This window comes from Cariama cristata, unplaced genomic scaffold, assembly GCF_000690535.1.
Source record: "Cariama cristata isolate BGI_N322 unplaced genomic scaffold, ASM69053v1 scaffold22981, whole genome shotgun sequence".
NCBI classification, from domain to species: Eukaryota; Metazoa; Chordata; class Aves; order Cariamiformes; family Cariamidae; genus Cariama; species Cariama cristata.
The window spans coordinates 1-23,951 of NW_009599024.1; the positions used below are offsets into that span (position 1 = coordinate 1).

The following is a 23,951-nucleotide window of genomic DNA, read 5'->3' on the forward strand; positions in this document are numbered from 1 at the left end:
ACTAAATCCTTGCAAAACTGTATACTGGAAGAACAGGAACAGCAAGAAATACATGCACTGAGGAAGGTATCAATTCAAAAAGCCTTACAAGCAGAAAAATTAAAAAAAATCCAAATTTTAACTTTTTAAGAACTTGAAATTGTGTATAATTATAGCAGTTAACAACATAAATAAATTTAAGGAACTAAGAGACTCCTTCCCAGACTGGCTCATTTGAGTTTAAGAACATCGCAGGTTTGTCAGATACCTACTTCTTCTTTCTTACCATGAGGCGACAAAGATAACTGGGTTGACACTAAATATTTTGAAGAATAAATAATAGGAGTAGCACCCAGCAAGGTTAAGATTGAGTTAAGAAAACAAACACCCCACTACCACCACATGTGACTTTGTGTACAAAAAACATACGACACACATTGGATGGTTAAAGAACAGATTACTAATTCTCCATGCCGTTAGACAGAAACCCTTCATTCATAGGTGGACTAATTTCCAAGGACATCAGATACAGACTGTAAACTAAGAACTATTTCTTCTGAAATAGATGATAAATTCTGCTTTATGCTGAAGATAAGTACTTGCTCTGTTACATTAGAAAATAAAACAAAGAGACAGTAATCTTTTTAATCAGCTGACCTAGACATCATTGCCATATGCAAAACATTTATCCGTTTTTGAATTAAACATGATATGAACAGAACAAGAAAATTTGAGTTGACTGTAACCACAAGAGGTCACCTAGCCCAGACAGGATTAGCTGTACTGGAATCAGCGTGACAGATATTTGTCTCAAGACGTTGCATAATCTCCACCACTTAGGGGTAGCGGGGGTGATGTTTAAAAGCAGGTTAGTGATGTGCTAACATAGACTCAATTCTCCCTATCGGAAAACTCAAATATTTTGACGTAATTTCAGTCCGTTGCACATCTCCATTCACAGTGAATATGAAAAGAAAGACTATTTTTCTTGCTGCAGCCAACTTTGGAGTATGAAATGATTTTATGTTTGTAAGCAATCTTTTCTCCTTTAGATTAAAGAACCCCACTTACTTCTAATTTTCTTTATATGTTACACTTTCTAGGCATTAATTAGTCTTGCTGCTTTCCTCTGGACTCTCTCCAATTGATCCATATCTGTTCTCAACTGCAGTGCCCCAACTGGACATTCTATGCCATTCAGCTCAAAAGAAAAGATGGAAAAGTGACTCGATCATTGTGTGTAGGTATTTATACAAGATGATAGCTGATAGTTTTTTGTTGCTGTTCCTTTCTCCCCCCCTCCTTCTGACAAGGATATAATAATCTCCAATAATCATATTCAACTCGAAAATAAATCAGTTTCCTAGCAGTAAAGATCATTTAAGAATTCAAGACTTTACCAGTGAGTGAGCATGGACATCTCATGTCTTTGAATCACTGCAACAAATTTAGGTATTTTTCTGGTAGATATGTTTAGATTGCTTCCTGGAAAAATTTTATGTTCCATATATAAAGATAAGACAAAAGAACCCCAGCTAGCTCTTCTGAACTCAGAGTTCTAAGTAGAGAGAATTTTTTTGAAAGTTTCCAAGTAACAGGAAACACAGATAGTGACAATAAAAAACTTTGTTGCAGAACTCCCTTCTTTCACTAGACACCATTTACTGGAATCTTTCTTTCATTATTTACTTGCTACAAACACAAGCCTAAATTAATACCATGAGAAATTACTGGCTGAACCTACAAGTAACTCAAGTAAATAAGTAAAACTTCAGTATGGTAATGAAGTATTCCAGTGTTAAGTACAAGCCAATCATCAACGTGCTCCACTGTTGACCCTTATTTGTGTTGCTTTATAGACACAGTCCCTGAAAAATTTTGAATGGCGCAGAAAAAGAAGCTCGAAGACCTATTAGAAAGTGTTGATTTTTACAGTCTAGCTCCTTCTTACCTTTCTTGGGGAACAGCAAACCAGTACTCATGTTTCTTATCCCTCTGTGCGTACTGTTGCATTGATGCACTTGCTTGTGAAACAAACGTTTTTCTCATGGGTTTTCCAACCCTGAGACGCAGAAACTTGTGAGATCGATGTCGCCTTTTTTCTTTCGTAAGTGAAGAACCTATTAGTAAAGAAAAAGTAAGCTACCCACAAGGTACAAAAGAGCTCAACAAAATTATTAGCCAATTTTGTATTGGGCAATACAGATATATAGGACATATATATAAATAATAGGAGACGAGGCAACATAGGTAGTAATTATTACCTGTCCTTTTTTTGTTACGTAAATTGCATCAGCAGAATTAACTTCAAAGTAAAACACATTTGAATAATTCAAACATTTATTTCTGCTCCCAACCTCAGATCACATTACGATAGTCTTTCATCCATGCTTGAAAAATATTTCAGAAGGTATTCTCAATGCATACCCCTCAACACTGAATCAGACAACCCTCCCACTGTTAAAAAGATATTCCATATATATGCAAAATATACAACACTACATAAGTACTTAGCCCTGATTCACATATGTCACAGCTGTTCTTTAATTACTTTTCATTTAAAAAAAGAAAAGTTCTGGCACTACTAATCATAGAATCATAATGGTTGGAAGAGACCTCAAAGATCATCAAGTCTAACGGTATACACGATGCCACCATGCCCGCTAAACTCATTAATAGAAGACTGAGATGAATTTTAATTTGTTAGCTATGTTGAACACTTCAAAGGTATGAACACCACTTCAGGATGAAGTATACTGGATGTTGTGGTATGGGATTTTCCCCTCCAGTAGTATATTTTATTGAACTAATAGAATTATATGATTACCCTCAAGGTCTGGATTGTCAAGTCAGCACAAGGTAAAGGAAGAAGCCTTCTCAAAATTGTTTCTTTGCTAGATTAATTGCCCAAATCCTAGAACATGAGCTTCAGACACAAGAGACGTTTTAAAGAAAGGAAGGAGGATATAAGTTCAAGAATTCTTATGATCAGCTATGACAACAGAGGATTTATCCTACCTCTGGTCTAACATGTACATACAGATATGTTCCAATTTACTAGGACACTCACTTTTTTTTTACAGAAGAAGCTCTGCTTCAGTGTCTATGCAGACTACAGATACATTAAGCACAGAAAAGATCACCTTCTTGATCTGTAAACATCTCCACTGTATGTTTTCTCAGATTTTCATCATAAAGTTTAAAATAGCATTGTTCCATAAAAGAGGGTTTGGGTTTTTTTTGAGTAAATATTTAAATGTGCGCCTCCTAATTTTCAGTTACAGAATTTTAGAATTATACCTGCAACATACAGTATGGTTGAATAGTCATAACATATATGATTTGGAAGTATTTCATAAATCGGTAAGCTCAAAGGTAAATCGTCAGATAAAAACAACTCCAAAACCAAAATGAGCCCAACATAAATCAAAAAACTCTTTTGTAGGACTGTCACACGAACTTTGTGGCAATGTTAGAGAAGTACTCTTAAAATGATCTGATATTTGGGATTTTGGATTTTGGTCCTTCATAAGCAGCAGTTTAGAACTTCTTCTCTGACCTAGAGCTCAGAGAAGTGGGATTTGTACTATACTTTAAAGAAAGCAAAAGGACTGAGATTATATTTCCAGCTAGTAGAGAGAATGAAAACAAACAATTTAGCCCTGCACCCAAATCTCAAAAGGACTATTTAAGATGCAGCTTTTTGGTGTGTGCTCCAATATATTGCTGTATATTTGACACAGAATTAATCAGACAAAAATATTTCAGTAATGGCTATTGTGCATCTCATGCTTCCCCCCCTCCCTTCAATCTCTGTCAATATCCAGCTAAGCAGCAGACACATTATCTTTAATGAGATTTGCGCTTGTTTATATACACACAAAACTATAGACCATTACAATTTCTCCAAAGTATCAACTACATCCAGCTTTTATTTCAGTCCAGTGGTTAACATAAGCATCTGTAAGAACAGAAGAGAATATAAGAGTGTCCTGAGCAGTCCAAATAAAAAAAAATTTCAAGGGAGACACTTTCAGCTATTCTAGTATACTCATAGTTATCAACTTGCATTGCATCACCTGTTCAACATTCAGAACAAATAGATCATTAATTCCAAACTCAGAAACATTTGACCTCTGCGAGGATCAAGAAATGGAAGTTCCCAAAAACCTAGATGCTCAAAACGCCTACAAAAGAGAAAAAATTCAACTAAGTCCTTGCTATATGCAAGAGATAAAAAGACTATCTATGTAACTTAATGATACAAAACTTGTAGTATCACTGCTTCAGAGTGTTAGTCCAATAGATAGGATATTAGAAAGTGTTCACAGTCTTTCAATTTTTTAATGACCCAGTGTTTTTAGTGACCTACTGTTAATTGACCTGTCATATTTAGTCTTTGATGACCTTCAAGAGTTAAGCAACAGATCTATGCTTTTATCTTGGCTCTATTTCAACCTGTCTGTAGACAAAGCCAATAGAAGCTTTACCAAATCTATCTAGATTGAAACACATTAATTCATGATTTACCTTTTTTTTCATTCCGCTAATACAACATGCAAGAATAAGAAACATACAATAATTCCAATGGAAGTTGGAGATTTGTTCCAGTTACTTCAGTCCAAAAAGCAACCTGTGTGCTTTTTGGCTTTTTTGTTTTTGTTTTTTGTTTGTTTGTTTTGTGTTTTTTTCCGAAAAATTTCTTTCTTCCTATTTTATCCCCACAACCTTCAGCAAGGCTGTAACACCATGTGCAGAAGGTTTCTAGTCAGCACTCCTCTGTCTGACTGTATGCAGACACTGGTTTTGATTATATATACACACACACACACTCTGTGACTGTACAGATAACATCATGATCACAAAAATATGCAGAGTGACTCAATGATAGAATCTTTTTTTGGGGGGGGGGGGAAATCAACAAAACTAAAGCATCTAATACAACTGAATTACAAATAATATTCAATTGTAAGAAAAGCAGCAATTGTGGCAAAGAGCACTTGGTGCTTGCATTTTCCAAAAGTCACAACCAGCAACTACTGCTAGTTGACATTGTTGCCAGAGGATTTCCTCTAATATTTAAGGCATAAAAGCCAAACTTATCACAGAATGATGCAACTATAAGTCTGCTTCAAGTTTCAAAATTAAGTTATTTCCTTAACAGAAGGAGAACCCCTTTGCCCTAAAACCATCATATCAGTTTCTGAAGTGTAAGATGAATTTCTGTCAACTGAAGACTATACCTCTCTATTCAATACAAGCTCTACTTTTAATAATTAACATAAACAATGTAACCTTTAAATGCACTTCACATGTAATCTATTCGTTTGTGACAGGCATTATGGATACATTTGCTTTCTAGCCTCCCAAATATTGCACAATTAAAACAACTAGTTTATCTCCATTAGTAAAACAGTAAGGCATCAGAAAGTGACGTATGAAATTTTTTAAAAGCAAAAAACAAATATATACAGAAACATCTTTAAGTTACTTAAAAAAGATATAGCATTTTTTTATATGAATTGAGTAACTTCAGACTTCCAAGATAACTTCCAACTAACAATCCTAGGGCCTGATCTATGCAAAAGAGTAAAGGTACTCAAGAAATATAAACCTAGTTGTTCCCCATATTCATAGCACTATTTTCTCACCATCTAGCTCTCATTTGTCCTGAAAAGTGTTTTTTGTATGCTTAGCCCTGTTCTAGTTAGCATGAAAGTATGACAAGATGCAAGTGAAACAAAGTTCTGAAAGTATCAGTGTTAAGACTCCAGTGTTTGTTGCTCACACCATAAGCCTTAGCCACAAGGTAGACATGCTATAAATAAGATTAAATTCATTCCCTGAAATTCATTCATACACATGTACACCGGGATCAAAATTTAAGCAACAGCTAGCTGATTGCCAAAGAACATTTTTAATTTTTGAGCTCTACAGTGACCAATGCATCATGGATGTAATTTTACAGGCTCATTTAAATCTCCCCTACAAAGATACTGTGTTTTAATATGATCATAAATAACACTTCAATGAGGAAAAATGACAGTAACAAAGGTATCCACGTTTTCAGTTTCCAGAGCATTTTCCCCACTGGTGTATAACTTCAGTATATCTTCAAGCCAATGAGAAATATAAGCAATATATGGGGAGATGTGCTCTACAGAATGAAAAACAACTAAAATTCTGATGAGCTGGAGGGAGATACATTGTAAATCTGAAAGCTAACGCTGTATCCATAAATACTGACTCACCTTCTAATTGCCCATCTCCTGCAGTCACAGTTTTCTGACTAATTTCTTTTTGTGAATCAAGTTGCATGTTTTCCCTTTGTTGCTTCGTTTGTTGCATAGTGTGAGTCTTCCAGAGTTTGCGGAGTTCCTCAACTTCTGTCTCTGAGCCTTGAGTTCGCTCTCTCACTACTTTTCCTTTGCTAGTTGCCTCTTTCTTTTGAGAGTCTGTGGTATCTTCACAATGTGGACATTCCCGTCCTGTCTTACTCTCTCCTTCTGGTTCTTTTCCTAGTGAGGAATCTTGATCATTGCCCACTTCTCCCTCTTTGTCATGCTCTTCACTACCATGTGATCCTTGCAGAGACTGCTGGAGGACATCTGTAATATTTTCACTAGGTTCTTGTGCCCCCTTTATAGACATTTCAGCACTTTCTGAACCTAAGCTGTGGGTACCAAACTGTTTAACACTTACAACTATTTCAGCACTGGATTTTAAGTCACTAGCAGCTTCATTTGAGTCTGAAATAATTGTTAAACATTCAGCACTAGTCTGGTTTATTGTTTGGACGGATTCTGATGATGCTCCAGAAGATTTGTCTTGTCGAAGTTCATCTGAAGAAACAAGCTCCTCACGTATTGGAGAGAGTTCTGATTCTGTGAAGACATCTTCCGAAAGAGACTCCTCTGTGCTCCTTGGGGCAGTACTAGCACTGTCATTGCCTGTATCCTGAATCCTGGAATCCACTTCATCTGTATTGCTCTTTGCAGCTTTCTTGGAATGGCAAAGTTCCCTTACAGACAGCTGTTCTACATCTCTGTTGAACAGATAAAAGTATTGTTATAGCAGGTGTCTTTTACATCAAGCTCTTTTCTTTATTAAGTTCTATTTAATACTGAAAAAATTTAAAGGTGCTCTTAAAAAAAAACAACAACCCACCAAACACCAACACCCAAAAAACCTCCAACCAAACTAAAAAAAACAACCCTTAATCCAGAGCATCAGTAATAAAAACAAGCATAAAATATGTTCTTGTAGTGGTAAACTTATGGTAGACCTTTTGCCAGCATGATATAGATAGGATTTCCCAACTTCAGGACATTACTTCTGCAAGGAGCAGCTCTCCTATGAAACCAACAAGATTGCGATGCTTAAAGTGTAAAAATATAATAAAAAAAAAGTGGGGAAAAACAACAAAAAGCTACACACAACCATAATCTCTAAAGGCAGAAATCTTCCACAATCTTTTAAGCTTTGTCCACCAGAGAGGCCAGTACAATTGTATAGATCTGTCCCACCCTATTATGAAGTGGACACCTAGCTCACTGGTAATAAACGAATGGCAGAAATCATCTGGTCTAACCTTAACTATCTAAGCTAGTCAATGCAGAACAGGAACCATCAAGGTAGATCTTACCATTCTGGAAATACCTAAGAGTAATTAGTGTCTTCACCAGTCATGTACCTAACTTTGATGATACCACTGTTAGGCAAAAAAAAATCCCAAACTTCTCGGTACAACAGAACAATTTAAAAAGCAGACATCAAATGTTGATAAATAGTGCAAGGAAAAAAGCAATCAAAAAACCCCTTATTCTCCCCAAAGGAAATAACCTTATTCAAACCTGCCTTTCAAAATAAGCTAACCAGAAATTCTATGAGTTTTAGAAGAGAAGGACTACAAGGGGACTCAACATGCCTAGTTATATCTACAGGACTCAAGTTTTTCCACTGTTGGCAAAAAAACTGAGGAGAACATAGCCTTCACATAAAAAATTCTTATCTTTAAACATACTTTTAACTAGAGTTCTCAAAGCCAATTCCCTTGCTACCACAAGCACATTACATCTGCTATTACCTAGCATCAAATGCTTTTAAGAAGTTTGTACCTTAATCACCCATCTTCAAGAAGCAGAAATCCACTCCACATTTCTACAAAACTTTTTATTCAGTTAGGTCACACTACTGACATTACTGAGATATCACTAAAATTCAGGATGTTTGCAAAGCACATGCATCCTCCTGTCCAAGTGTTAACATGAAGCTGATATTAAGCTTGTGCTGATGTAGTAATTTTGCTTTCAAAGCATGTAGATTAGAGTAATAGGTAGTAAATCCTGAAGACTGGAACATTTCCTTTATTTTTCAGGATTATACTGGCAATAGGTCCTCTTGGACATGAAATTTGTAACACATCTGTATGTTTTCAGATATATTTTTTTCCAGTTTCAGCATAGATTGTGGCTTATATATAGAAACCATACAACATGAAACTGCAGTTTTAAGAACTAAAGAATCTGTCAGGTTTGTAATCAGTTTCCATTACATCAATAATCTTATTTTCAATATTCAGATTGTTTTTCCAAGTTTAAACAGGTTTGACAGTTGGCAAAACTGGGAGAGGAAAAGAGGGTTAATTATAATGGTGGAATATTTGGAAAACAACAAATAGTGGGAAAACATGATTGAAGTCTCAAATACCTCGAGACATACAGGTCTTGTCAGATTTAGCTGTAGCTGTTGGCAGTTCTGCTTACAGACTTAAGAAATTGGAATTTTGTTTTCCCCCAAATTTACAAACATGCCTCAAATTTTGATGAGGCTAAGGCATAAAAGTGCTGAGACTGAAGAAAATGCTAGACGTTAGTGCTCCATTTAATAGTTTATGAAGTTGACAAGAAAGAGAAATCATATTGGACATACAGAGCTCTGAACACACTTTTCATTATTAGATGTTTTTCATTGCATATGCATTTATAAAACAAAAATGCATGTGCTACAAGAGCACAAAAATCAACAAGGCATGGAACATAAATCTGTAAGTCAACATTGAGTCATTAAGAAACTAAACAAGGAAAAAGACTTGTTTTGTAACTGCAATATTACAATTCAAACAGGTAGATTAAAAAGAGCAATCTAATTTTCATAATCTCATTACTTGCTCTATACATCAACTGAAGTAGGAACTATGAGCACCTTTTAAAAATTCAAACTGGAAAATAAACTTCCAGAAAGCAACCATGCTGAAGGTATCCTCATTCTACATCAAAACCCCCCAAAGTATTACTATAGTAATACATACAGTAGTTGCGCTTTCAGAAACACATGCCTTCAGACAGCAAACAAGAACACGCCAAGATACCAGTTTACTACCATGTCTCTGCTGAAACTGAACTTAAAAATGGTACAAGACAAGTTATTTCTTCTGAGTGTCCAGATACATAAGAACACCAGGAAAGATGTGCTTAGCATATTACCTGTAAGAACTGTAAAAGGGCATCTTTCAGACTTACCAAGTATCTTTATACCTTACTTAAAATGGTTGCATCTTTTAGAGTTACGTATCAGGGAAACAGCTTTACTCTCTTATACATACAGATAACTACCTTGGTTAAAGGAGTCCACTGTCCTGCAGCTAGATGGTCAACGTAGTCTGCAAATGTTTGTGCTTTATGAGCTGCGATAGGTAAAGGTGGCATGGGTTTTTTTATTATTGTTTTTTAAATCCTTTTTGGCTTTGATGTTAGAATTCATCCTATTTCTAAGAACAGTATAAAAAGTAGGCAACAGACAGAATGGAACAAAAATTTTTCATAATGTTGTTTAAAGTCAGTTTTAAATGGTAAACACCAGCAATTAAAGCTCACCGATCCAAACTCACTCTGTTCACCTCAAACAAGGTTACACTCAAAGGCAAATATGGAGCTCCGCCCCTAGCCAAAGAGGGAAAAAATATACTTCTAACACCATAAAAATATATGTAAATGTCAGATAATTAGTCTTATAATCATTTATCAAAGCAACAAGAGGGTATGTGAAGTTAGTTTGAGAAGTGGAAAATGGTAAACAATGAAGAGTTACCCCTAAAGCTGTTTAAGTTGGACTTCTCTATTCTGTACATCAGTTTTTAAACTACTGAAGAATCAAATACATCTGTTATTGTTTTCACAGTGGCCAAGGGGCAGAGGAAGTGGTGTGGTACCTCTTGCTATACACGGATTTTTAAAAGAGACTATTTGAAGAAATTAAATCCACGTATATAGAAGAGGATTTATTCTATATAGTATGCAGAATGCGAGAACTTATAGTAAAGCAAGCTTTCTCATCTTTCCAAGCCAATCTTTGATGTTCTTCTTAAAAAGGAAAACAACAGAAGAAAACGTGGTTTTGCTAGTTTTGTATGGTCAGCAATATGGCTACAGTTCATATTTACTCAAAGCTTTATAAACACTATTCTATCTTACATGGTTAATGAATCCTTAATTTTGCTGTCCACAATTTCCTTATACAGAGCAGCTGACATCACTTCTTCCATTGGACACATGATGCCATACTCTTCACAGCCGTTCTCTTGGACCAGAGGATCCATTTTATGAGGATCAAACATTATATTATTTGGCGTCACTAGCAGCACACCATTGACTGTACCCTAAAATGAGAGGGAAAAGAAGTGGTAAATTTTCTCCTTCATATTTCAGCTTATTCTGTATTTTTTTGTGGGGAAAAAAAGTGTTTTCTAATTAGTTTTTAAAGCATCTTTGTATGTATCTTTATATAAGCAACTTCATACAGTTGTTTTTTTTCTTTTTTTTTTCCGCAGTCATCTAGAAACATAACTGCTTTTCTGGGGAAGCAAATTAATGTCACCTATTATCCCAAAAGAAAACAGCTTTGTTCCTCACAACTACTTAATATCTGGGTTGAGTGGGGGAAAAAAAAAAAAAAAAAAAAAAAGGAAGCCCTTGCACCCTAAAGGATAGGCTGGGCAGCTCCTCTGAGGTAAAGACACATCCTTCCCAGAAAATCACCGGGCTTATTGCTAGTTTTGCAAGAAACTCCAAGCATTGTCTAAAACCTGACTCTTAATTCTTCTCACTTTCTACTATTAAAGAACAACAACAAAAAAGAAAGATCTTAAAAAAACCCCAGTCATTTATCTTCTTTTTCTTTACACAAAAGCAACAGCAGTATCCAAAACAAGCCATTTGAACTTAATGGACCTATTGACAGACTGGACAAATACACTTCATAGAATAAAACTAAATTAAAAATATTAAAGATTTTTAAAGATGCAGCTGCATCAAGACGCAGCTTTGGATAGACTTAATCACAATCATACTGCTGCAGTACATGAATACAAGCAGATTTTAAACTTCTAGTATGAAAAAATTTAAAGAAAGTTGGTACTTATACTATGAGCTGTAGGATTCTTACACAATACAGGTACCAGGCTAATTTACAATAAGTTGAGTCTTTTTTTTTTTTAAGCATTAGAAACACAGGCGAACACCAACGCCAGTTGCCTAAGGAAATTCATTAAACTATTAGAACAGTAGAGTTTAAATTAAAACATTAAACTGGAGGAAGCGTAGTTTTAAGCAGGATGATAGTGATCCTTCAGTTCTAGATCTTGAATCCTAAGGACTTCACAAATTTAGAGAGACATTCAAAGTCATAAAAGAGTTGCTTCATGAGCTGCTGAAGCTTATCAGGAATTGAATAAATACCCAGATCACTGATGAACTGTTCACAGTGACTACAAACACTGTGTATTTGGGGGCAACTGTTGGTTTTTGGTTTTCTTTTAAGATGACATATCAGCACAGTATGTAATACAACTACATTCCTTCCCATTTCCAGAAATTTATTCCCAGCACTGCAATGGTTGATGACCTTCACAGCAGAAAAACAAAGATGCTATATAGTGAGCAAAAAATTACAATTGATAAAAAACAAACCAAAAATAGTATTAAGCCTACAGCAATGACCAAGGATATCACTATTATGGAAAAATGAAAACAGTCTCAAAAGCAGCTCATGCATCTGTACTTAAATCCCCTTAGTCATTCAGTGCCTAGTCAGGTTTTATATATGCTTTGTACTCTAAAAAGTGCATGCTAAGGACTTTAAAGTCAGTAGAACATATTTACATTATTCTAAGGCATTTAAGACACTGAAATAAAACTGTCAGTGGTATTTCCTTCCCAGCACTGTATTGCGGAAAGACTTTCAAGGTGCAAAAAAGAACTCCAAGAGGATGACTGTCAACAGAAGTTTACATTTGGTTATATCCACTGTAGTCTAGAAAACAGATTTAACACGACTGCAAAAGTCAATGAGTCTATTCATAAGAACAATTGCTTCTCTTTAAAGAAATACTACTTCCATAAATTCAGTACCTAATGCAATAAGCAGTATCATTTCTAAATCGGAGCTCTTTCACTAATGACCACGCGTGAAAGTGGAATTTTGTTAATATTCTCCAGATCTGACCCACAAAAGTCAAGGCCATAGCCTTAACAGCAGCTGGACTAGATGATCATTGCAGGTCCCTTCCAACTGAAACACTCTATTCTATTCTCTGCTCACATGTTGCATGTGACTTTTCAGAACAGTCAGGCTGGAGAGAAAAAAAAAAAAAGGTAAAGTTGTATGGCTGCTCTACTCGAAGGATTTAAATGTTTCACACCAACTTCTAAGGTGATGTATTACTCAGTAGAAGCGATCAGTAATCAAGTTCACTGGAGAACTCTTTCATTTCAGACTAAGATTTTGCCTTCACTTGTTCACTGTTTCATGAACAAACGATCCTTCCTTGGTAAATTAAGTACACAGGAAGTGCTAAAGCTTTTGAGGCTGCGGAGGACTTTAGGCAATAAAAGGAGGTGACATTTTTCTATCAAGGAGTAAGCTGTCACAGCTGATATATCCCCCATGTCAACAAGGTCCCTGGTTTCATTAAACAAACACGAAATTCAATGCTTTATCTGTGCTCTCAAAAGCAAGTTGAAAGACTGCTTCAGCTGGCAGTCCAGGTCAAAAATTGATTAAAGAATATTTTATTGCAAAATAAGTTAAAAGTTTCATAAGTCAATTTTACTTTCCTTACCTGAACACTGGAGAATCACAACATTAGAACAACGTGTGTGATGAGAAGATGATGTGCAACTGGTTCATTTCAGTTACCTCGCTTTAGCTTCAATTTTAACAATTCAGAAACCACGGACTTACCCCTCCCAAAACCCAAAGGTCAGGCTTGTCAATATCTTAAAGAAATGTCATCATATCCAGGACAAAAGTCTGTTTCCAGGGCAAAGTTGAATGTGTTTAAAGAAATTGTATAGTGCTTTGTGGTGTTTAGACTCAAACATTGAGGAACAGTAGATACAATCTCTCTGCAGGCAAACGTTCAAAGAAGTGTGCAAGACTATTGACTACATAAGGAAAACAAGAGACAAGTTGTAAATGGAAGCTTCCTAGAACAGTCTGACAATGACGCATCTGATGGCAGAAAACCCTCAAACCTGTACATCAGGTAGTTGTCCTTGACAAGAATGAAGATTCTAAAGCCCAGCTCTGCAGCCTCAGCCAGAGACACAGCTAGGAACCTAAAAGCTTGCTTATCTTGGTCTTAGAAGACACCCTCAACACCATAGGTAAATACTCTGCATAAAAAAATTAATCTGAAAGTGTAATTCCATTTAAATTTTATTACACTGACAGAGAAATAGAGAATTAAGCCTTTGGAACTATCAGGCTTTTATGTGCACCTGACTAAGAAGCCGATCAAACTTGCAATGATAGTCTGACTGATAGTCACTTGCAATGACTATAAGCAGCTGAAAGATTATACAGATATCTTGAAAACACTGGCTTTATAGCCCCCCAACAAGAGATGACCTATTTCATTGTTATTTATTTAAAAGACAACAGGAGGCAGACCAATGCAACATTTCTGGTTCATAAGTTTTTTGTTATGGAGCACAGCTACTATATGAACACTTCAGGGCACTTCTCTACAAAAGAACAGTTGTCCCAGATTTACAGGCTCGAAACAACGTTCTTAATACACTAAACATCATTAATATTTCTGTCATTTTTTTATTATTATCATCATTGTTCACTGAATGTTAACCTAGGTAGTTAGGTAAAGCTCTGATAACAGCCAGATAAAGAAACACTGTTTGGTCCTAAGTCTTAATTATTCTTTTTCAGACATGCCAGTGTTTCTGCCACTTTCTCTGACAATTTCTGTGACTCTTTTGTAAGACAAATAGCTTCTGTCTTTACTACCTTCTAACTTGTTTGTAATGCTCTTTAAAGGAGAGTATCTGAAACTTCATTCCCTCATTAGTTTGCCTTCATAGATCAGACAGACTTCTATGTCAGCTTTCCTACAATACATATACTTCAAAACAATTGTCTCAGAGTAAGCCAGTAATGAACTCTTGAGCATTTTAGTATCCTGCATTCTAGGTTCTGAACAGACTTTTCTGGTTACTCATACACATTTATGCACTATGGCAGCAGATGTCACAGTTGTTCTACAAAATACCTAGAAATGGGTAACAACACTGATGCCAGGAAAAAACCCAAACCTACAGTATTCTGTTCTTCAGTGACTTACTTTCAATAACTTAACCTCTCCTGCTATCTTACAAGCACTGACAAAGACTGATAGCCTAAAGTCTGCTCCCCATATAATCTTCTCGGTTCCTTGCTTTTGGAGTATGGAAAAAGTTCCAAAACTCCCTCTCTGGCCTAGCTGAGCTGCTGAAAATATTTTCCGCATGAATATATTCTTCAGAATAAAGAATAGCATGGGGGCTTACTTACTAAGTAAAGCTCTTCCTGTGCCTGTGCCTACCCATATCAACACAGGGAGATCAACCCAACTTCTCCTTCATGGTCATCTTCTGTCTTCAGCACAAATCCTTTTGATGGTAATCAAACATTTGTTGAACATTTTAGAAACAGGTCTATGACTTTATTTTATACAAATTCAATTTTCAAAATATTTTCAAAAAATTGTTTGTCCCAATAATGTAGCTAGAGACAGATCGGCGAATCAGAGCATGAGCATAAAAAGACTGGGCAATGGCATGCACATTACAAACTCCTACATGACTCCAGTATACTGTCAGTTTTTGCTCTAATCTCCTAATTTTCCAGGCTATTAGCAGCTCAATTGCTGATAGAGGATCATGAGAAACAGGTTTTTAGGACATCCTCCACCAAATAACCAGTGACTTGAGCCATACTTCTAACTAGTTGTTGAGGAAAAAAAGTATCAAAAACTCTGTCAATGAAACTGAAATAAAAATTAGACTCTGCATATAGCTACTAAGTAGTTCAACATGATACTGTTACAGGAAGTTCTGGTTCTTGAACAAAACTCCCCCAAAATACCACTTCTAGAAGTCAAGTTCCGTGTACGTAAGACAGATTCTAAAGACATTAACTGAATTTCTATTTAGATAAAGTTCAGATTTAACAGCCTCAAGAAGAAATGCTAAGCCACTTTATTACTGAAAACCATGTGGACACACTAGGTTATTAAAAACAGATCACTTCAGTCTTAAAGCTGGTCCAGAAAATACTAATCCAGATAAGCAAAACAGTGCATGTTGAAAGTAGGCTAAATTGCACCTGCATGAAGATATTAAACTCTGAATTGGTTTTAACTTCTTTCCATTGAAGTTCCTTTAACCTCAGGAAGTGTGAGCTCTAAATCCTACATAATATCTGAGCTAGAAATTCAAACAGTCATGATAAAGAGAGAATTAGAGCCAAACTTCATGGCATTGGTCAGCCCAAACATTAAGATTAGGCAGTTCAGTAAAAGACACTTTTAAGAAGGTTTGAGAAGACTTTTGACAAGCAGTTTTCAAACAGAAGTTACTTCTAAATAATTCCATTATGTTCTGGAGCACACAAGGTAGAACAAAACCCTGTAATTACGATTTAAGAAGCTTTTATCATAAAGATAACAATTTAGTTTAATTCTTTGTTTCTTGTAGAAGTCTCGAAACTCACAAATGTCCTCCTTTTCACTTCGTGAAAAATGTGTTTGTGCCCACATTGCCAGGTTGTTTTGGGTTTTAAGCCTTAGTATTAGTAAACTTCCTTTACCTACTAATTTTCAAAACAAGACAAGTAAACTAACAAACATAAAGAACAAAGAATTTCTAAGCTCCTCTATTACTTTCAGTTTCAGTCAAGCAGATTGTTTAAGATATCTTTTCCTGCCTGCAAGGAACAGTGCAAAGAACGAAAAAACAGAGCAGCATACTTTTCTACAAGAGGTAAACAGTGTGGTTGCAAGAAAGGGCATGCCTACATATGCAATAAACAGTGAGTTAAGGTGTGGCTCCGCAGCACACTGGTTACACCGATTTATTGTCCGACCAGGGAGTGGCATAGCCATACCACCCTGTTTCTAACTGTGCCCCACATCATGCCTCTAACAGTAGCCATAACCAGATAACAGGGAGCAAATATTATCACAGAGCAAATGTTTCCAGGTTCCAACCACTGCATCCTAGAAAATTCCTGTGTGCTTGTCTAGGAAATCACAGGTGTGACTAAAGCCAACTTCAAATACATAGAGAACAAGCAATCTTGAAAAGTGAGAAATGAGACAGTCTTATCTTAATGCAAGCCTTTTCGCATATATGAAATTAAACACTTTGAAAAAGAGCCTTTCACTAGATTTTAGTCTGCAAGCATCGGTCACAATGATGACTGAGACTTCACATCTGAAGCCCTATAAAAGTTAACAATAAGCTTCAAAATCACCTCCAGAGTGGGAAACAGAAGATGAATCTTTTAAGCTTTCTCTAGAAAACATTTGAAGATTTCTCATCCTGCATTATCAGGAAATGTATCAAGGAGATAAGAATATATGCCAGAGGACATTCCTACCGCATGTGACACAAAGCTAAATTACACACTGAACTTATGAAATCTGGCACTCAAATCTGAGCAAGTTATCATTCATTTCTCTCCCTATCCACCTCCCCGAGTACGGGCTGATACTGTGGTGGATTATACAACTCTTTAGAAACAGAATTCCCCTTAAAGCTCTTAGAAAATAGGCTATAAAGATGCTAGTTAACAACAGATGCAGTGAACACTCCCCATAATATTTTTATGAGGAATTACAGCACATAAATAATATACTGTAAATTTTAACCTGAGACTATATTTTTCCAGTATAGTCAGTTTCTAACAGAGGCTCACAGTTCTCAATTCCTCCACATCAGAGCACTTAAAACTGAGAAGTAACGACTCGTCTAGGGTCAACCTAAAAAAAGTCGCCCAGAGGGAGAATGCAAGGAGTGAAGCAAGTTAACTGCAAAGTAGAATAAAGTAACAAATTAAGCTTTTCCTGTACTTGTCTCACCAACTTGTAACACGTAGGTTTTGCCAATAATCACGTATTGTCAAAAGGCTTCAAGTCTAGACATACATAGATCTGTAATCCTTTCCACCAGCAAAAAAAAATACGCAGTTTTAGGAGATTCTGATTAATCTGTTTATCATTAGCATAACTTATCTGCAAGCCTATTGCTGAACAACACAGAATGTGCAGCATTTGTATATACATACCCAAACTTCAGGTGAAGGAGGAAGTACTACAAGTACTTTGAGTTTCTTTGCATTTATTCAGGTTGAGTGAAGGTATTCTTTTTCATGATTAAAGTATCTAACAGTCATTTTTCTGTGGGGTGGTAGATCACTATTTTTTTTTTTCCTACAGCATTCTGGGGTAAAGTCTTTGACATGATCTCAATCTCTAAAAATCTGTCCAAGACTTGTGCACGACTTGCGCACCTGAGCTGCATGGAAGCTAGTTTAAGTGCCACTAACTTGGAGGTGTTTGTGTAATGACAGAGAGAACTGTAACTACTGTTTCAAAGGAAAAAATAAAAAATAAAATAAATAAGTAAAAAAAATAATTCACGATTTCTACCACACTATACCCAATACAGAAGTGTTTGCTTACAGAATTAGAGGTTAATTCTGCTCACAATGTTCTGCTTTAAGAAAATGGAAGTGAAGCTACTCAACTACGTATTTCCTTATAGTTTAAGGCATGCTCTTCTCCACTGTTAAGTAGAGAGAACTACTTACCAGAGTTACTAACACAGGGAACAAATAAACCTCATGCCCTCAACACAAGAGAATCACTTAACAGAATGGGGGAAGGCTGTCACAGGTTAATCACATATTAACTGCTTGCATCACATCTAAGAAACAAGTGGTCTGGTAATCCAAAGATAACTGAATAAAAAAAGAATATATATACACATATATATGTAAGCCAATTCATCTACCTATCAGTAACTAAATTTTAATGTACGTTAATGGTTTAAATCTACTTCATTTTTACATCCCACATAGTAATAGTAAAACCTGAATGTTTAAGTACCTTGCCATTGGTGATGTACTTGCAATTAATTTTTAGAAATTTCTCTGTAAATGCTTCCTCCTCTTCAGAGGTGGATGATACCACTCTTGTAGTACGAACACATGCATGTGCTGGTGAAGCAGCTGACTCTTTCTGTTGGACTCCATCTGGATCCTAAAAGGGAACATAAAAAAAGAATTTAGCAACCTGCCTTTTTCAATATTAACTGTAAGAGATCTTCTGTTGCATAATTTTTTGTTCTTTCTCTTTGACATAAAAGCAAATGTAAAAATAGGTTCCAAATCCACTGTAGTTTAAAGGACTGCTTTGATCTGACAGTGTATATAACTAATCAACCACAGCTTAACCAGCCCACAATAAGAAACGCTAGTGGGCAAAGATATCCAGAATCAACCTGGAAATAACAAAATGATGATCAGAACTTACAAAAGGAAACCATCCAATATACTGTCACATGCAAAATTTGAGAAGTTTTTAGCAGAAAGGATTGTTTTCCAACTTCAAACAAAAAAAGTCCTATTAAATGTCTTCCATTATCCTTCCATAATATTATACACTACTTTATGTTGGAAAGACCCTCTGAAGGTCAGCTAGTCCAACCCTGTGTTCAAAGTAGGTCTAAGTCTACATTAGATCAGGTTGCTCATGGCCTTTCCAGTTGATTTTAAGTCTTCAAGGCTGGAGATTTCACAGTCTTTCCAAGAAACCTGCTCCAGTGTTTAACCACTCTCACCATGAAAAATATTTTCCTGCTATTTAACCAGGACCTCTTGTGCAGTAACCTGCAGCTGTTGCTGCCTATCATTTTACAATGAATCTCTGAAGACCCTGACTCCTTCTCCTCCCTCTAATCTCTCTCTTAGATAGTAGAACACAGAAAGCAGGTTGTCCATTAGTATTTTCTTCTCCAGACTAAACACACACAGCTCCCCCGGCCAATCCTTGTGCCTCATATGCTTCTGTCCTCTGATCATCTTAATGGCTCTCCACCGGACTCTCTCCAGCATGTCAATCTTTGCCTTGTACTGGAGATGCCAGAAGTGGACAAAACACTGCAAATGCAGCTTCACAAGCCCCCCAGGCAGCAGAATAATCACTTCCCTTAACCTGTTGGTATTCCTCTTTCATCTGCCACCTGGCATGTGGTAAGCCTTCACCATCACAAGTGGACATTGTTCAACATGTCCACCAGGACACTAGCCCCAGCAGCTCCTCAGCCTTTAGTCTTTTTCTGCCAAACTGCTACGTAGCTAGTCAGCCCTCACCCTGTACTGCCACATGGTGCTCCTTCTGTCCCAGGCAGGTCTTAGCCGTTGTTGAACTCGATGAGGTTTCTGTTACTTTATCTCTCTAGACTGTTGATGCCCCTCTGATGAGCAGCCCTTGCCCTTCTCTCCAGTGTGTTGACCACTTTCTGCAATTTTTGCTGCCCCCCGCCCTCAAGCTCGTTCACAGTGCATTCTGTCCTCTGTCCCACCATTCAGGTCACTGATGAGCAGATTATAAACAATATTAGACCCAATAGGGACCCTCAAGGATTCCTAACTGTCCACCACCACAGAAAAACAAACAACAAAAAAATGACCAACCACACACACAAATGCTGAATGGCTTTGAGCCCAAAGATCCTGCCCATTTTTCTAGTCCATCTCGTAGTTCACCTGTTCAGTTCACATTTCCCCAGTATTATAACAAGGCTGCTTTGGGACAGTGTCAAAGGCCTGGCTCTAGTCGACGTAAATAACATGCGCTGCTCTTCCCTAATATGCTGAGCCAGTCATCTCATCACAGAAAGCAATCACTTTGGTCAGGTAAATTCCTTGGTAAATTCACTCTGTCTGTTTCCAGCTATCTTTGTCTTTCACGTACCTGGATATAACATTCCAAGGATTTCCTTCATGACCTTCCTGCACAGATACCAGGAAGAGTTATCTATCTTGCTGTCTAACAGTACATCCAACAAACTAGTGAACATGGAACCCTACCAGGGACCAGAGAGACAGTGAAAAAATTTTTTTCAAATAAAAGCTACACATATAGTAGACAGAATGCACCAAGCCTATTTTATAGTCACAGCAATCCTGTTTTGGAGTTTAACCAATCTTTAAAAACTTCCATTTCATACAGAATTGTTATTTTTAGTTACTAATAAAATATTACTACTTATAAAAAAATGTGCACTTCTATGTTCCCTTTGGGTTTCTGCTTTTCTGTTCAGTTCTATTCACTAGTATAGATTGCAGCTAAATGCCTTTAATCACATTCAGGAGCATTATGCACAATTGTTTTCAGTTCATCATCTCTCTGGCAATACTTTAGCTTTCACCTGCATCTTTTAGTTTTAGTTCGAAAGGAAACAAAACACCAAAACAACTTACAGAACACTGAACTGAATTTTGCTGAAAAAGTTAATTAAGATATAATTAAAAAGCAAGCTTCCCGGAGATGAGTTGTTCTTCTAATATATGCCTTTCTCCTAAAAATTACATAGTTACCTTTGTGATGTATCTAACCTAGCAAGTGGCTGCAAGAGTCCTCAGCTGATATCCAAGTCCACTGTGAATAAGCCAGCTATTTCTCATTCATATTGCCACATGACATAGAAACAGGAATAATACTGCTAGCAGACTTTCAAGTTTAATGGTGATACTCTTGTCACTACATATTATTTTTTAAGCGGATTTTAATTTTTAGAGGTAGTAAAGCTTATTGGATCTTCTATGCGCATCAGACTGCTGAATGAAGAAACCCTTCACAAAACCCAGCAACGTAAGAAAGGCTTAAAAGTCTAAGCTGAGTTCTTACATACACACTGACACTAACAAACTTACTGAAATGCACACTGAAATCTTAGCTTAAGTGTAGCAACATATAAAAAACTTCACAGGGTTTATGCAGGTCTTGTAGTAGCCATGTGCTGGTTTGTATTTAGCCACATGGTTGTGTTAAGCTACTCCAGTGTTTGATAGAACAGAAACAAAAGAACAGAGCATATCATAGTTTATATTTTTGCCTCAACCAAGGTTCAGATGTTGGTTAGTCATCTTATTCAATTTCTAGCAACTCATCGATTTCAATGACCATAGCACAGAGAGAAGACCCCTTTACATTATACAGGTAGAGTAATATATCCTCTTTACCTTGAAACGTGCTTAAATTTAAACTGCAGATCTGGAGTCAAAATCGGAGAAGAGTCAAAGATGACAGACACCAATACAGAAAATTAGATAACACTTCTCTCATTCATAAGGACAGCAATCAGTAAAGAGAGAAGAGAGAAATGTGGAAAACAGGTGCTATGATGAAGAACAAAATCCTTCAGCCTTAACTGCTCAAATAGCAGCTGAGTGCTTTTTGTGTTGCTGGAGAAACTGTTTGAAAAACAGAAACCAAACACACACACAGAGACACACACAGAGTCCACACTGACAAGCGCAAGTGATTTCTATTCTTTGCTTTCTTTTGACAAACTGTATCTATGAACATCCCTTCCCTCCTTACATGTACTTCAAAAGACCTCAGAAACATAATCTTCCATAAACCCTTTATTATCACGTTCCTCATTTCTTTGACTTTCCCTGAAGCATTTAAGAACTACTTGTACCTATCCATGACATGTATGAGATGCACAAAATAGTTCTGCAACAACAGTGTTAAATGAAGTTTAACACTCAAATTGTCACTAACATCAAACTGCCTAAACTAAACAAAACAACCTTTTGCACAAGAGAATTTTAACTTTTAAAGTATTTTAATCTACTTTGTTTCTTCTATACTTCCAGTTTTTTTATCTCTGCTATGTGCATATAGTCAATAAAAAAGTTTCAAATACATTACATGTATGGTTATAATATTAAGCCTCCTTATCTACTACATGCAAACAAGCATATAAAAAATAATCCACAACAGCAAGAATAAGGTATTTTCTGACATGGAATCTAGCGCACTGTAAGAAGAGCTCGGATTTCTAGTAGTAAAACTAAGAATTTTCCCTTGAGTAACTTCTCACAACATATGCTACATGGGTAGACCTATCCTAGCATTTACAGTTATTTTGAGACAGATATAGAAGAATGTATTTTTGCAGACCAGTCTATTTACTGTGCTGCAACACCTTCAGTTTTCCATAAAACAAAAGAAATTATTCAGTACAAATGACAGCAGACATCTCACAAAATAGGCATGCTAGGTCAGAGTAATGGTACAACAGCAAAAACAAATAGTAATTTTTAGTAGAAGGGTCATCACAGCCTTTGTAACACAGCTTGGGAATCTATTCAGCAACAAAGCAATACCTTTACATTTAAACTTCTCTGGACCAAGTCATGCAAGTAAATAAATAAATAAATAAATGCTTAAAGTCTCAAAACCTTCCTAAACTCTGAGCACACAGAATCCTGGAGTAGAGATCTGACAGCTTGACTGAGCACTATCAAGAAGTACTATCAAGAAAATTTTGTTAGTTGATAATAAGATAATAATAACTGGGAAAAGAACAGTAGTGACATATTAAGCAACATTTGAATAAGGTCATAATTGCAAAAATTGCAGAGAAGCTCAGGCTCCCACACTGCATCTTCCTGGTTGGAGCTCTCCCCATGGAATTCTGTTGACAGCAAACCAGTGTTCCTGGAAAGAGATGCTTTTACAAAGTTACCTCCTAGCCAAAAAAAAAAAAAGAAAAAAGAAAAATCTACTTTTGAGTTGAAATACAGAGTTGATTTGATGGCTACACAATTTTATTATTTGAAAGTCAACAAATGTAGAACTAATGTAGAACTAACGAGTAGAAGAGTCAGCCCCCCCTCAGTCAAGGGCTAATACAGACTTTTTTTTTTTCTTTACTTTGTTTTGCTAAATGAAACTAGAGAATCCCCTCCCACAGCTCTATAGGGAGCAGGGAACCCTTGCCTTTTAGCTACTTGAGTATTCTGGCCAATGTATCATTGCTACAAAAACTATCAATAAGATTAGAGACAAATTTTTAACTGATTCTGAAAGGTAACAAATACAGAAAACGCAACAGGAACTAGTATTTAAGATGTCAGTGTGCAAGGATAGTATTTTGCTACAAATAACTTGCCGGCAAATCAGTTTTCACATAGAAAACTGTCATTTACAAAGATTAAAAGCTTGTATTTAATTTTAAAAAGGTACTATTTTACATTTCAACTCCAAGTGTTGTAAAGTACTTTCTCCCCAAAATGAAAGGATAGTTTAAGAAGAAAGCATAGCACCTGTAACATTTATCTTGTAAGGGAAAATTAATTCCAAGGACAAGAGGTATACCTACATTTACTGTAGCCTTGTCAAGCTCTGCTTCGGAAGATGTAGGTGATAGGGGACTTATAGGACTTAGAGAGGGGGAGCTGTCCACACTAGAAATGTAGTCTGGGTCAGGAACATACAAAATCTATAAAGAAGATATAACGTAGTTAGAAGTTACGTTTTCAGGTTTACTTTAGATTCCCCACCAGTTCAGGTATATTTGCTATGCTTCCTCAAAGTAGGCTATAGAGAAATCATTCCT

General features: G+C 36.3%; 1 protein-coding gene across 1 annotated transcript in view; it reads right to left on the reverse strand.

The window, feature by feature from the left end:
- Positions 1 to 1,926: 1,926 nt before the first annotated feature.
- The window catches only part of LOC104168827 (oxidation resistance protein 1-like), a 31,828-nt gene continuing 9,803 nt past the window's right edge, over positions 1,927 to 23,951 (reverse strand). Inside the window, exons 3-7 of the mRNA XM_009709550.1 lie at positions 23,715 to 23,834; positions 18,422 to 18,574; positions 10,452 to 10,636; positions 6,231 to 7,024; positions 1,927 to 2,099 (exon numbers count right to left, since the gene is read on the reverse strand). Coding sequence (XP_009707852.1) covers positions 1,927 to 2,099; positions 6,231 to 7,024; positions 10,452 to 10,636; positions 18,422 to 18,574; positions 23,715 to 23,834 — 1,425 coding nt within the window. The remainder of the gene's footprint in view (positions 2,100 to 6,230; positions 7,025 to 10,451; positions 10,637 to 18,421; positions 18,575 to 23,714; positions 23,835 to 23,951) is intronic.